Source organism: Phyllobates terribilis, unplaced genomic scaffold (assembly GCF_046119375.1).
Source record: "Phyllobates terribilis strain yellow unplaced genomic scaffold, ASM4611937v1 Scaffold_11__3_contigs__length_659146591, whole genome shotgun sequence".
NCBI lineage: Eukaryota > Metazoa > Chordata > Amphibia > Anura > Dendrobatidae > Phyllobates > Phyllobates terribilis.
Genome location: NW_027362771.1, coordinates 644,232,122 through 644,248,962, shown reverse-complemented (window position 1 = coordinate 644,248,962; position 16,841 = coordinate 644,232,122). Strand labels below are relative to the sequence as shown.

Genomic DNA, 16,841 nt, shown 5'->3' with positions numbered 1-16,841 from the left:
TGTATACAGACTTGTTCCAATGTAACAGTGTTGTATGACTGTTGTATGCTGTATACAGACTTGTTCCAATGTAACAGTGTTGTATGACTGTGTTTTCTGCTGTATACAGACCTGTTCCAATGTAACAGTGTTGTATGACTGTGTTGTACGCTGTATACAGACTTGTTCCAATGTAACAGTGTTGTATGACTGTGTTGTACGCTGTATACAGACTTGTTCCAATGTAACAGTGTTGTATGACTGTGTTGTACGCTGTATACAGACTTGTTCCAATGTAACAGTGTTGTATGACCGTGTTGTATGCTGTATACAGACTTGTTCCAATTTAACAGTGTTGTATGACTGTTGTATGCTATATACAGACTTGTTCCAATGTAACAGTGTTGTATAACGGTTGTATGCTGTATACAGACTTGTTCCAATGTAACAGTGTTGTATGACTGTTGTATGCTTTATACAGACTTGTTCCAATGTAACAGTGTTGTATGACTGTTGCATGCTTTATACAGACTTGTTCCAATGTAACAGTGTTGTATGACTGTGTTGTAAGCTGTATACAGACTTGTTCCAATTTAACAGTGTTGTATGACTGTTGTATGCTGTATACAGACTTGTTCCAATATAACAGTGTTGTATGCTGTATACAGACTTGTTCCAATGTAACTGTTGTATGATTGTGTTGTATGATGTATACAGACTTGTTCCAATGTAACAGTGTTGTATGACTGTGTTGTACGCTGTATACAGACTTGTTCCAATGTAACAGTGTTGTATGACTGTGTTGTACGCTGTATACAGACTTGTTCCAATGTAACAGTGTTGTATGACTGTGTTGTACACTGTATACAGACTTGTTCCAATGTAACAGTGTTGTATGACTGTGTTGTACGCTGTATACAGACTTGTTCCAATGTAACTTGTATGATGTATACAGACTTGTTCCAATGTAACAGTGTTGTATGACTGTTGTATGCTGTATACAGACTTGTTCCAATGTAACAGTGTTGTATGACTGTGTTTTCTGCTGTATACAGACCTGTTCCAATGTAACAGTGTTGTATGACTGTGTTGTACGCTGTATACAGACTTGTTCCAATGTAACAGTGTTGTATGACTGTGTTGTACGCTGTATACAGACTTGTTCCAATGTAACAGTGTTGTATGACTGTGTTGTACGCTGTATACAGACTTGTTCCAATGTAGCAGTGTTGTATGACCGTGTTGTATGCTGTATACAGACTTGTTCCAATTTAACAGTGTTGTATGACTGTTGTATGCTATATGCAGACTTGTTCCAATGTAACAGTGTTGTATAACTGTTTTATGCTGTATACAGACTTGTTCCAATGTAACAGTGTTGTATGACTGTTGTATGCTTTATACAGACTTGTTCCAATGTAACAGTGTTGTATGACTGTTGTATGCTTTATACAGACTTGTTCCAATGTAACAGTGTTGTATGACTGTGTTGTAAGCTGTATACAGACTTGTTCCAATTTAACAGTGTTGTATGACTGTTGTATGCTGTATACAGACTTGTTCCAATGTAACAGTGTTGTATGACTGTTGTATGCTTTATACAGACTTGTTCCAATGTAACAGTGTTGTATGACTGTTGTATGCTGTATACAGACTTGTTCCAATGTAACAGTGTTGTATGACTGTTGTACGCTGTATACAGACTTGTTCCAATGTAACAGTGTTGTATGACTGTGTTGTACGCTGTATACAGACTTGTTCCAATGTAACAGTGTTGTATGACTGTGTTGTATGCTGTATACAGACTTGTTCCAATGTAACAGTGTTGTATGACTGTGTTGTAAGCTGTATACAGACTTGTTCCAATGTAACAGTGTTGTATGACTGTGTTGTATGCTGTATACAGACTTGTTCCAATGTAACAGTGTTGTATGACTGTGTTGTGCGCTGTGTACAGACTTGTTCCAATGTAACAGTGTTGTATGACTGTGTTGTACGCTGTATACAGACTTGTTCCAATGTAACAGTGTTGTATGACTGTGTTGTATGCTGTATACAGACTTGTTCCAATGTAACAGTGTTGTATGACTGTGTTGTAAGCTGTATACAGACTTGTTCCAATGTAACAGTGTTGTATGACTGTTGTATGCTGTATACAGACTTGTTCCAATGTAACAGTGTTGTATGACTGTTGTATGCTGTATACAGACTTGTTCCAATGTAACAGTGTTGTATGACTGTGTTGTATGCTGTATACAGACTTGTTCCAATGTAACAGTGTTGTATGACTGTGTTGTATTCTGTATACAGACTTGTTCCAATGTAACAGTGTTGTATAATTGTGTTGTATGATGTATACAGACTTGTTCCAATGTAACAGTGTTGTATGATGTATACAGACTTGTTCCAATGTAACAGTGTTGTATGATGTATACAGACTTGTTCCAATGTAAGTGTTGTATGACTGTGTTGTATGATGTATACAGACTTGTTCCAATGTAACTGTTGTATGATTGTGTTGTATGCTGTATACAGACTTGTTCCAATGTAACAGTGTTGTATGATGTATACAGACTTGTTCCAATGTAACTGTGTTGTACGCTGTATACAGACTTGTTCCAATGTAACAGTGTTGTATGACTGTGTTGTATGCTGTATACAGACTTGTTCCAATGTAACAGTGTTGTATGACTGTGTTGTAAGCTGTATACAGACTTGTTCCAATGTAACAGTGTTGTATGACTGTTTTGTATGCTGTATACAGACTTGTTCCAATGTAACAGTGTTGTATGACTGTGTATGCTGTATACAGACTTGTTCCAATGTAACAGTGTTGTATGACTGTGTTGTATGCTGTATACAGACTTGTTCCAATGTAACAGTGTTGTATGACTGTGTTGTATGATGTATTCAGACTTGTTCCAATGTAACAGTGTTGTATGACTGTGTTGTATGCTGTATACAGACTTGTTTCAATGTAACAGTGTTGTATGATTGTGTTGTATGATGTATACAGACTTGTTCCAATGTAACAGTGTTGTATGATGTATACAGACTTGTTCCAATGTAACAATGTTGTATGACTGTGTTGTATGCTGTATACAGACTTGTTCCAATGTAACAGTGTTGTATGACTTATACAGACTTGTTCCAATGTAACAGTTTTGTATGATTGTGTTGTATGATGTATACAGACTTGTTCCAATGTAACAGTGTTGTATGACTGTGTTGTACGCTGTATACAGACTTGTTCCAATGTAACAGTGTTGTATGACTGTTGTACGCTGTATACAGACTTGTTCCAATGTAACTTGTATGATGTATACAGACTTGTTCCAATGTAACAGTGTTGTATGACTGTTTTATGCTGTATACAGACTTGTTCCAATGTAACAGTGTTGTATGACTGTGTTTTCTGCTGTATACAGACCTGTTCCAATGTAACAGTGTTGTATGACTGTGTTGTACGCTGTATACAGACTTGTTCCAATGTAACAGTGTTGTATGACTGTCTTGTACGCTGTATACAGACTTGTTCCAATGTAACAGTGTTGTATGACTGTGTTGTGCGCTGTATACAGACTTGTTCCAATGTAACAGTGTTGTATGACCGTGTTGTATGCTGTATACAGACTTGTTCCAATTTAACAGTGTTGTATGACTGTTGTATGCTATATACAGACTTGTTCCAATGTAACAGTGTTGTATAACTGTTGTATGCTGTATACAGACTTGTTCCAATGTAACAGTGTTGTATGACTGTTGTATGCTTTATACAAACTTGTTCCAATGTAACAGTGTTGTATGACTGTTGTATGCTGTATACAGACTTTTTCCAATGTAACAGTGTTTTATGACTGTGTTATATGCTGTATACAGACTTGTTCCAATGTAACAGTGTTGTATGACTGTTGTATGCTGTATACAGACTTGTTCCAATGTAACAGTGTTGTATGACCGTGTTGTATGCTGTATACAGACTTGTTCCAATTTAACAGTGTTGTATGACTGTTGTATGCTGTATACAGACTTGTTCCAATGTAACAGTGTTGTATGACTGTGTTGTATGCTGTATACAGACTTGTTCCAATGTAACAGTGTTGTATGACTGTGTTTTATGCTGTATACAGACTTGTTCCAATGTAACAGTGTTGTATAACTGTTGTATGCTGTATACAGACTTGTTCCAATGTAACAGTGTTGTATGACTGTGTTTTCTGCTGTATACAGACCTGTTCCAATGTAACAGTGTTGTATGACTGTGTTGTACGCTGTATACAGACTTGTTCCAATGTAACAGTGTTGTATGACTGTGTTGTACGCTGTATACAGACTTGTTCCAATGTAACTTGTATGATGTATACAGACTTGTTCCAATGTAACAGTGTTGTATGACTGTTGTATGCTGTATACAGACTTGTTCCAATGTAACAGTGTTGTATGACTGTGTTTTCTGCTGTATACAGACCTGTTCCACTGTAACAGTGTTGTATGACTGTGTTGTACGCTGTATACAGACTTGTTCCAATGTAACAGTGTTGTATGACTGTGTTGTACGCTGTATACAGACTTGTTCCAATGTAACAGTGTTGTATCACCTTGTTGTATGCTGTATACAGACTTGTTCCAATTTAACAGTGTTGTATGACTGTTGTATGCTGTATACAGACTTGTTCCAATGTAACAGTGTTGTATGACTGTTGTATGATTTATACAGACTTGTTCCAATGTAACAGTGTTGTATGACTGTTGTATGCTTTATACAGACTTGTTCCAATGTAACAGTGTTGTATGACTGTGTTGTAAGTTGTATACAGACTTGTTCCAATGTAACAGTGTTGTATGACTGTTGTATGCTGTGTACAGACTTGTTCCAATGTAACTTGTATGATTGTGCTGTATGATGTATACAGACTTGTTCCAATGTAACAGTGTTGTATGCTGTATACAGACTTGTTCCAATGTAACAGTGTTGTATGCTGTATACAGACTTGTTCCAATGTAACTGTTGTATGATTGTGTTGTATGATGTATACAGACTTGTTCCAATGTAACAGTGTTGTATGACTGTGTTGTACGCTGTATACAGACTTGTTCCAATGTAACAGTGTTGTATGACTGTGTTGTACGCTGTATACAGACTTGTTCCAATGTAACAGTGTTGTATGACTGTGTTGTATTCTGTATACAGACTTGTTCCAATGTAACAGTGTTGTATGACTGTGTTGTACGCTGTATACAGACTTGTTCCAATGTAACAGTGTTGTATGACTGTGTTGTACGCTGTATACAGACTTGTTCCAATGTAACTTGTATGATGTATACAGACTTGTTCCAATGTAACAGTGTTGTATGACTGTTGTATGCTGTATACAGACTTGTTCCAATGTAACAGTGTTGTATGACTGTGTTGTACGCTGTATACAGACTTGTTCCAATGTAACAGTGTTGTATGACTGTGTTGTATGCTGTATACAGACTTGTTCCAATGTAACAGTGTTGTATGACTGTGTTGTAAACTGTATACAGACTTGTTCCAATGTAACAGTGTTGTATGACTGTTGTATGCTGTATACAGACTTGTTCCAATGTAACAGTGTTGTATGACTGTTGTATGCTGTATACAGACTTGTTCCAATGTAACAGTGTTGTATGACTGTGTTGTATGCTGTATACAGACTTGTTCCAATGTAACAGTGTTGTATGACTGTGTTGTATTCTGTATACAGACTTGTTCCAATGTAACAGTGTTGTATGATTGTGTTGTATGATGTATACAGACTTGTTCCAATGTAACAGTGTTGTATGATGTATACAGACTTGTTCCAATGTAACAGTGTTGTATGATGTATACAGACTTGTTCCAATGTAAGTGTTGTATGACTGTGTTGTATGATGTATACAGACTTGTTCCAATGTAACTGTTGTATGATTGTGTTGTATGCTGTATACAGACTTGTTCCAATGTAACAGTGTTGTATGATGTATACAGACTTGTTCCAATGTAACAGTGTTGTATGACTGTTGTACGCTGTATACAGACTTGTTCCAATGTAACAGTGTTGTATGACTGTGTTGTATGCTGTATACAGACTTGTTCCAATGTAACAGTGTTGTATGACTGTGTTGTAAGCTGTATACAGACTTGTTCCAATGTAACAGTGTGGTATGACTGTTTTGTATGCTGTATACAGACTTGTTCCAATGTAACAGTGTTGTATGACTGTGTTGTATTCTGTATACAGACTTGTTCCAATGTAACAGTGTTGTATGATGTATACAGACTTGTTCCAATGTAACAGTGTTGTATGACTGTGTTGTATGCTGTATACAGACTTGTTTCAATGTAACAGTGTTGTATGATTGTGTTGTATGATGTATACAGACTTGTTCCAATGTAACAGTGTTGTATGCTGTATACAGACTTGTTCCAATGTAACAGTGTTGTATGACTGTGTTGTATGATTTATACAGACTTGTTCCAATGTAACAGTTTTGTATGATTGTGTTGTATGATGTATACAGACTTGTTCCAATGTAACAGTGTTGTATGACTGTGTTGTACGCTGTATACAGACTTGTTCCAATGTAACAGTGTTGTATGACTGTTGTACGCTGTATACAGACTTGTTCCAATGTAACTTGTATGATGTATACAGACTTGTTCCAATGTAACAGTGTTGTATGACTGTTGTATGCTGTATACAGACTTGTTCCAATGTAACAGTGTTGTATGACTGTGTTTTCTGCTGTATACAGACCTGTTCCAATGTAACAGTGTTGTATGACTGTGTTGTACGCTGTATACAGACTTGTTCCAATGTAACAGTGTTGTATGACTGTGTTGTACGCTGTATACAGACTTGTTCCAATGTAACAGTGTTGTATGACTGTGTTGTGCGCTGTATACAGACTTGTTCCAATGTAACAGTGTTGTATGACCGTGTTGTATGCTGTATACAGACTTGTTCCAATTTAACAGTGTTGTATGAATGTTGTATGCTATATACAGACTTGTTCCAATGTAACAGTGTTGTATAACTGTTGTATGCTGTATACAGACTTGTTCCAATGTAGCAGTGTTGTATGACTGTTGTATGCTTTATACAGACTTGTTCCAATGTAACAGTGTTGTATGACTGTTGTATGCTGTATACAGACTTTTTCCAATGTAACAGTGTTTTATGACTGTGTTATATGCTGTATACAGACTTGTTCCAATGTAACAGTGTTGTATGCTGTATACAGACTTGTTCCAATGTAACTGTTGTATGTTTGTGTTGTATGATGTATACAGACTTGTTCCAATGTAACAGTGTTGTATGACTGTGTTGTATGCTGTATACAGACTTGCTCCAATGTAACAGTGTTGTATGACTGTGTTGTATGCTGTATACAGACTTGTTCCAATGTAACAGTGTTGTATGACTGTTGTATGCTATATACAGACTTGTTCCAATGTAACAGTGTTGTATAACTGTTGTATGCTGTATACAGACTTGTTCCAATGTAACAGTGTTGTATGACTGTTGTATGCTTTATACAGACTTGTTCCAATGTAACAGTGTTGTATGACTGTTGTATGCTGTATACAGACTTTTTCCAATGTAACAGTGTTTTATGACTGTGTTATATGCTGTATACAGACTTGTTCCAATGTAACAGTGTTGTATGCTGTATACAGACTTGTTCCAATGTAACTGTTGTATGTTTGTGTTGTATGATGTATACAGACTTGTTCCAATGTAACAGTGTTGTATGACTGTGTTGTATGCTGTATACAGACTTGCTCCAATGTAACAGTGTTGTATGACTGTGTTGTATGCTGTATACAGACTTGTTCCAATGTAACAGTGTTGTATGACTGTTGTATGCTGTATACAGACTTGTTCCAATGTAACAGTGTTGTATGACCGTGTTGTATGCTGTATACAGACTTGTTCCAATTTAACAGTGTTGTATGCTGTATACAGACTTGTTCCAATGTAACAGTGTTGTATGACTGTGTTGTATGCTGTATACAGACTTGTTCCAATGTAACAGTGTTGTATGACTGTTGTATGCTGTATACAGACTTGTTCCAATGTAACAGTGTTGTATGACTGTGTTGTATGCTGTATACAGACTTGTTCCAATGTAACAGTGTTGTATAACTGTTGTATGCTGTATACAGACTTGTTCCAATGTAACAGTGTTGTATGACTGTGTTTTCTGCTGTATACAGACCTGTTCCAATGTAACAGTGTTGTATGACTGTGTTGTACGCTGTATACAGACTTGTTCCAATGTAACAGTGTTGTATGATTGTGTTGTATGATGTATACAGACTTGTTCCAATGTAACAGTGTTGTATGACTGTGTTGTATTCTGTATACAGACTTGTTCCAATGTAACAGTGTTGTATGATTGTGTTGTATGATGTATACAGACTTGTTCCAATGTAACAGTGTTGTATGATGTATACAGACTTGTTCCAATGTAACAGTGTTGTATGATGTATACAGACTTGTTCCAATGTAAGTGTTGTATGACTGTGTTGTATGATGTATACAGACTTGTTCCAATGTAACTGTGTTGTATGATGTATACAGACTTGTTCCAATGTAACAGTGTTGTATGACTGTTGTACGCTGTATACAGACTTGTTCCAATGTAACAGTGTTGTATGACTGTGTTGTATGCTGTATACAGACTTGTTCCAATGTAACAGTGTTGTATGACTGTGTTGTAAGCTGTATACAGACTTGTTCCAATGTAACAGTGTTGTATGACTGTTTTGTATGCTGTATACAGACTTGTTCCAATGTAACAGTGTTGTATGACTGTGTTGTATTCTGTATACAGACTTGTTCCAATGTAACAGTGTTGTATGATGTATACAGACTTGTTCCAATGTAACAGTGTTGTATGACTGTGTTGTATGCTGTATACAGACTTGTTTCAATGTAACAGTGTTGTATGATTGTGTTGTATGATGTATACAGACTTGTTCCAATGTAACAGTGTTGTATGACTGTGTTGTATGCTGTATACAGACTTGTTCCAATGTAACAGTGTTGTATGACTGTTGTACGCTGTATACAGACTTGTTCCAATGTAACAGTGTTGTATGACTGTGTTGTATGCTGTATACAGACTTGTTCCAATGTAACAGTGTTGTATGACTGTGTTGTAAGCTGTATACAGACTTGTTCCAATGTAACAGTTTTGTATGATTGTGTTGTATGATGTATACAGACTTGTTCCAATGTAACAGTGTTGTATGACTGTGTTGTACGCTGTATACAGACTTGTTCCAATGTAACAGTGTTGTATGATTGTGTTGTATGATGTATACAGACTTGTTCCAATGTAACAGTGTTGTATGATTGTGTTGTATGATGTATACAGACTTGTTCCAATGTAACAGTGTTGTATGACTGTGTTGTATTCTGTATACAGACTTGTTCCAATGTAACAGTGTTGTATGATTGTGTTGTATGATGTATACAGACTTGTTCCAATGTAACAGTGTTGTATGATGTATACAGACTTGTTCCAATGTAACAGTGTTGTATGATGTATACAGACTTGTTCCAATGTAAGTGTTGTATGACTGTGTTGTATGATGTATACAGACTTGTTCCAATGTAACTGTGTTGTATGATGTATACAGACTTGTTCCAATGTAACAGTGTTGTATGACTGTTGTACGCTGTATACAGACTTGTTCCAATGTAACAGTGTTGTATGACTGTGTTGTATGCTGTATACAGACTTGTTCCAATGTAACAGTGTTGTATGACTGTGTTGTAAGCTGTATACAGACTTGTTCCAATGTAACAGTGTTGTATGACTGTTTTGTATGCTGTATACAGACTTGTTCCAATGTAACAGTGTTGTATGACTGTGTTGTATTCTGTATACAGACTTGTTCCAATGTAACAGTGTTGTATGATGTATACAGACTTGTTCCAATGTAACAGTGTTGTATGACTGTGTTGTATGCTGTATACAGACTTGTTTCAATGTAACAGTGTTGTATGATTGTGTTGTATGATGTATACAGACTTGTTCCAATGTAACAGTGTTGTATGACTGTGTTGTATGCTGTATACAGACTTGTTCCAATGTAACAGTGTTGTATGACTGTTGTACGCTGTATACAGACTTGTTCCAATGTAACAGTGTTGTATGACTGTGTTGTATGCTGTATACAGACTTGTTCCAATGTAACAGTGTTGTATGACTGTGTTGTAAGCTGTATACAGACTTGTTCCAATGTAACAGTTTTGTATGATTGTGTTGTATGATGTATACAGACTTGTTCCAATGTAACAGTGTTGTATGACTGTGTTGTACGCTGTATACAGACTTGTTCCAATGTAACAGTGTTGTATGACTGTTGTACGCTGTATACAGACTTGTTCCAATGTAACTTGTATGATGTATACAGACTTGTTCCAATGTAACAGTGTTGTATGACTGTTGTACGCTGTATACAGACTTGTTCCAATGTAACAGTGTTGTATGACTGTGTTGTACGCTGTATACAGACTTGTTCCAATGTAACAGTGTTGTATGACTGTGTTGTGCGCTGTATACAGACTTGTTCCAATGTAACAGTGTTGTATGACCGTGTTGTATGCTGTATACAGACTTGTTCCAATTTAACAGTGTTGTATGACTGTTGTATGCTATATACAGACTTGTTCCAATGTAACAGTGTTGTATAACTGTTGTATGCTGTATACAGACTTGTTCCAATGTAACAGTGTTGTATGACTGTTGTATGCTTTATACAGACTTGTTCCAATGTAACAGTGTTGTATGACTGTTGTATGCTGTATACAGACTTTTTCCAATGTAACAGTGTTTTATAACTGTGTTATATGCTGTATACAGACTTGTTCCAATGTAACAGTGTTGTATGACTGTTGTATGCTGTATACAGACTTGTTCCAATGTAACTGTTGTATGTTTGTGTTGTATGATGTATACAGACTTGTTCCAATGTAACAGTGTTGTATGCTGTATACAGACTTGCTCCAATGTAACAGTGTTGTATGACTGTGTTGTATGCTGTATACAGACTTGTTCCAATGTAACAGTGTTGTATGACTGTTGTATGCTGTATACAGACTTGTTCCAATGTAACAGTGTTGTATGACCGTGTTGTATGCTGTATACAGACTTGTTCCAATTTAACAGTGTTGTATGCTGTATACAGACTTGTTCCAATGTAACAGTGTTGTATGACTGTGTTGTATGCTGTATACAGACTTGTTCCAATGTAACAGTGTTGTATGACTGTTGTATTCTGTATACAGACTTGTTCCAATGTAACAGTGTTGTATGATTGTGTTGTATGATGTATACAGACTTGTTCCAATGTAACAGTGTTGTATGATGTATACAGACTTGTTCCAATGTAACTGTTGTATGATTGTGTTGTATGCTGTATACAGACTTGTTCCAATGTAACAGTGTTGTATGATGTATACAGACTTGTTCCAATGTAACAGTGTTGTATGACTGTGTTGTACGCTGTATACAGACTTGTTCCAATGTAACAGTGTTGTATGACTGTGTTGTATGCTGTATACAGACTTGTTCCAATGTAACAGTGTTGTATGACTGTGTATGCTGTATACAGACTTGTTCCAATGTAACAGTGTTGTATGACTGTGTTGTATGCTGTATACAGACTTGTTCCAATGTAACAGTGTTGTATGACTGTTGTATTCTGTATACAGACTTGTTCCAATGTAACAGTGTTGTATGATGTATACAGACTTGTTCCAATGTAACAGTGTTGTATGACTGTGTTGTATGCTGTATACAGACTTGTTTCAATGTAACAGTGTTGTATGATTGTGTTGTATGATGTATACAGACTTGTTCCAATGTAACAGTGTTGTATGATGTATACAGACTTGTTCCAATGTAACAGTGTTGTATGACTGTGTTGTATGCTGTATACAGACTTGTTCCAATGTAACAGTGTTGTATGACTGTGTTGTATGATTTATACAGACTTGTTCCAGTGTAACAGTTTTGTATGATTGTGTTGTATGATGTATACAGACTTGTTCCAATGTAACAGTGTTGTATGATGTATACAGACTTGTTCCAATGTAACAGTGTTGTATGACTGTGTTGTATGCTGTATACAGACTTGTTCCAATGTAACAGTGTTGTATGACTGTGTTGTATTCTGTATACTGACTTGTTCCAATTTAACAGTGTTGTATGACTGTGTTGTAAGCTGTATACAGACTTGTTCCAATGTAACAGTGTTGTATGACTGTGTTGTATGCTGTATACAGACTTGTTCCAATGTAACAGTGTTGTATGACTGTGTTGTATGCTGTATACAGACTTGTTCCAATGTAACAGTGTTGTATGACTGTGTTGTATGCTGTATACAGACTTGTTCCAATGTAACAGTGTTGCATGACTGTGTTGTATGCTGTATACAGACTTGTTCCAATGTAACAGTGTTGTATGACTGTGTTGTATGCTGTATACAGACTTGTTCCAATGTAACAGTGTTGTATGACTGTTGTATGCTGTGTACAGACTTGTTCCAATGTAACAGTGTTGTATGACTGTGTTGTATGCTGTATACAGACTTGTTCCAATGTAACAGTGTTGTATGACTGTGTTGTATTCTGTATACAGACTTGTTCCAATGTAACAGTGTTGTATGACTGTGTTGTAAGCTGTATACAGACTTGTTCCAATGTAACAGTGTTGTTTGACTGTGTTGTATGCTGTATACAGACTTGTTCCAATGTAACAGTGTTGTATGACTGTGTTGTATTCTGTATACAGACTTGTTCCAATGTAACAGTGTTGTATGACTGTTGTATGCTGTGTACAGACTTGTTCTAATGTAACAGTGTTGTATGACTGTGTTTTATGCTGTATACAGACTTGTTCCAATGTAACAGTGTTGTATGACTGTTGTATGCTGTATACAGACTTGTTCCAATGTAACAGTGTTGTATGACTGTGTTGTATGCCGTATACAGACTTGTTCCAATGTAACAGTGTTGTATGACTGTGTATGCTGTATACAGACTTGTTCCAATGTAACAGTGTTGTATGACTGTTGTACGCTGTATACAGACTTGTTCCAATGTAACAGTGTTGTATGACTGTGTTGTACGCTGTATACAGACTTGTTCCAATGTAACAGTGTTGTATGACTGTGTTGTATGCTGTATACAGACTTGTTCCAATGTAACAGTGTTGTATGACTGTTGTATGCTGTATACGGACTTGTTCCAATGTAACAGTGTTGTATGACTGTGTTGTACGCTGTATACGGACTTGTTCCAATGTAACAGTGTTGTATGACTGTGTTGTACGCTGTATACGGACTTGTTCCAATGTAACAGTGTTGTATGACTGTGTTGTACGCTGTATACAGACTTGTTCCAATGTAACAGTGTTATATGACTGTGTTGTACGCTGTATACAGACTTGTTCCAATGTAACAGTGTTGTATGACTGTGTTGTACGCTGTATACGGACTTGTTCCAATGTAACAGTGTTGTATGACTGTGTTGTACGCTGTATACGGACTTGTTCCAATGTAAGAGTGTTGTATGACTGTGTTGTACGCTGTATACAGACTTGTTCCAATGTAACTTGACTGTACGACTGTGTTGTCCGCCTGTATAATGTATATAGCATTAATCCCAGGTAAATGTGTAGTAGGACTGTTATCTGCGTGTACGCTGTGTACAGCCCTAATCCCAGGTAATGTTGTAGTGCGGCTGTTGTCGTTCAGGTTATGGTGTAGGTCCCTCTGATTTTTGCGCCTCCCGGTAGTTTGTGCCCAGGTTGCCCTCAGGCGCCTTCCATCATGGCGTCTGGGTGCAGGACTGACCAGTCAATCCCAGGGCTTATTGAGAAATATTCCATGGGCTGAGTCGGATTTTCCTTCCCTTTTAATGAGCTAGAAAGGGAGGGGGATGTCTATTTTAGTAGGGTGAGGATTATAGGACAGAGAGGGCTGACACCGCTCATCACAGGACGACAGGAAATCTCAGTCTCAGGGTGATTCCCCGCAGCCAACTTCACAGGACCCTGCCGAAAGTGGGGCATCCTGGGGGCTGCCCCGGAGGATGCTGGGAAGGATCATAACCCGGGTGTGCATAACATGAAGGTAGGGGAGGGACGTGGTTCCTGCACTCCCGGCTCCTGTTTTCTGGGTGTTGTAATGTGAATGAGGACAATGATGTGCGGTGATGCCACTACGAGGGTCTCAGAGGGCGGAGGGTGGGCTGCGCATGGCACAAGGTGGGCACCATCAGGCAGAGGCTGGCAGTGGTCTCAGTGGGCACATAGCCGTACACCCACCGCCTCTCATGGACCTGTCCTCTCCTGCAGACAATCAGTTCAGGATGTCTATACTGGAGCGTCTGGAGCAGATGGAGCGTCGCATGGCGGATATGAGCTCCGGACAGCACCAGTCCCCCGCCGGACCACCGTGCGGACCTCAGAGTGGACCCCGCGCAGGAGATAGTCAGGTCAGTGTCCATTCAGGGCGTCCTGATTCACCCTCTCTGGTGAGAAGTCTGTGTATACATATATGTACCCCTCTGTCCTCCTGTATACACCTGCCTGTATATATACCCCTCTGTCCTGCTGTATACACCTGCCTGTATATATACCCCTCTATCCTCCTGCATACACCTGCCTGTATATATACCCCTCTGTCCTGCTGTATACACCTGCCTGTATATATACCCCTCTGTCCTGCTGTGTACACCTGCCTGTATATATACCCCTCTGTCCTCCTGTATACACCTGCCTGTATATATACCCCTCTGTCCTCCTGTATACACCTGCCTGTATATATACCCCTCTGTCCTCCTGTATACACCTGCCTGTATATATACCCCTCTGTCCTCCTGTATACACCTGCCTGTATATATACCCCTCTGTCCTCCTGTATACACCTGCCTGTATATATACCCCTCTGTCCTCCTGTATACACCTGCCTGTATATATACCCCTCTGTCCTCCTGTATACACCTGCCTGTATATATACCCCTCTGTCCTGCTGTATACACCTGCCTGTATATATACCCCTCTGTCCTTCTGTATACACCTGCCTGTATATATACCCCTCTGTCCTGCTGTATACACCTGCCTGTATATATACCCCTGTGTCCTCCTGTATACACCTGCCTGTATATATACCCCTCTGTCCTCCTGTATACACCTGCCTGTATATATACCCCTCTGTCCTCTTGTATACACCTGCCTGTATATATACCCCTCTGTCCTCCTGTATACACCTGCCTGTATATATACCCCTCTGTCCTGCTGTATACACCTGCCTGTATATATACCCCTCTATCCTCCTGCATACACCTGCCTGTATATATACCCCTCTGTCCTGCTGTATACACCTGCCTGTATATATACCCCTCTATCCTCCTGCATACACCTGCCTGTATATATACCCCTCTGTCCTGCTGTATACACCTGCCTGTATATATTATACCCCTCTGTCCTCCTGAATACACCTGTCAGTATATACCCCTCTGTCCTCCTGTATACACCTGCCTGTATATATACCCCTCTGTCCTCCTGTATACACCTGCCTGTATATATACCCCTCTGTCCTCCTGTATACACCTGCCTGTATATATACCCGTCTGTCCTGCTGTATAAACCTGTCAGTATATATATACTCCTCTCTCCTCCTGGCTGTATATATACGCTCTCTGGCTGTATATATACTCTTTCTTCTCTCTGGCTGTATATATACTCTTTCTTCTCTCTGGCTGTATATATACTCTCTGCTCTCTGGCTGTATATATACTCTTTTCTCCTGGCTGTATATATAGTCTCTCTGCTCTCTGTCTGTATATATACTCTTTCTTCTTTCTGGCTGTATATACAGTACAGACCAAAAGTTTGGACACACCTTCTCATTTAAAGATTTTTCTGTATTTTCTTGACTATGAAAATTGTACATTCACACTGAAGGCGTCAAACTATGAATTACCACATGTGGAATTATATACTTACCAAAAAAGTGTGAAACACCTGAAAATATGTCTTATATTCTAGGTTCTTCACAGTAGCCACCTTTTGCTTTGATGACTGCTTTGCACACTCTTGGCATTCTCTTGATGAGCTTCAAGAGGTAGTCACCGGAAATGGTCTTCACTTCACAGGTGTGCCCTGTCAGGTTTAATAAGTGGGATTTCTTGCCTTATAAATGGGGTTGGGACCATCAGTTGTGTTGTGCAGAAGTCTGGTGGATACACAGCTGATAGTCCTACTGAATAGACTGTTAGAATTTGTATCATGGCAAGAAAAAAGCAGCTAAGTAAAGAAAAACGAGTGGCCATCATTACTTTAAGAAATGAAGGTCAGTCAGTCCGAAAAATTGGGCAAACTTTGAAAGTGTCCCCAAGTGCAGCTGCAAAAACCATCAAGCGCTACATAGAAACTGGCTCACATGAGGACCGCCGCAGGAAAGGAAGACCAAGAGTCACCTCTGCTTCTGAGGATAAGTTTATCCGAGTCACCAGCCTCAGAAATCGCAGGTTAACAGCAGCTCAGATTAGAGACCAGGTCAATGCCACACAGAGTTCTAGCAGCAGACACATCTCTACAACAACTGTTAAGAGGAGACTTTGTGCAGCAGGCCTTCATGGTAAAATAGCTGCTAGGAAACCACTGCTAAGGACAGGCAACAAGCAGAAGAGACTTGTTTGGGCTAAAGAACACAAGGAATGGACATTAGACCAGTGGAAATCTGTGCTTTGGTCTGATGAGTCCAAATTTGAGATCTTTGGTTCCAACCACCGTGTCTTTGTGTGACGCAGAAAAGGTGAACGGATAGACTC

The 16,841-nt window shown here is 38.5% G+C and overlaps 1 protein-coding gene across 4 annotated transcripts in view; it reads left to right on the top strand.

Moving 5' to 3' along the window:
• The window catches only part of CAMTA2 (calmodulin binding transcription activator 2), a 296,591-nt gene that overhangs the window by 122,284 nt on the left and 157,466 nt on the right, over positions 1 to 16,841 (top strand). For all 4 annotated transcript variants that reach the window (XM_073654558.1, XM_073654557.1, XM_073654555.1 and 1 more), the window contains exon 12: positions 14,362 to 14,501. In XM_073654558.1, the coding sequence (XP_073510659.1) occupies positions 14,362 to 14,501 (140 nt within the window). The remainder of the gene's footprint in view (positions 1 to 14,361; positions 14,502 to 16,841) is intronic.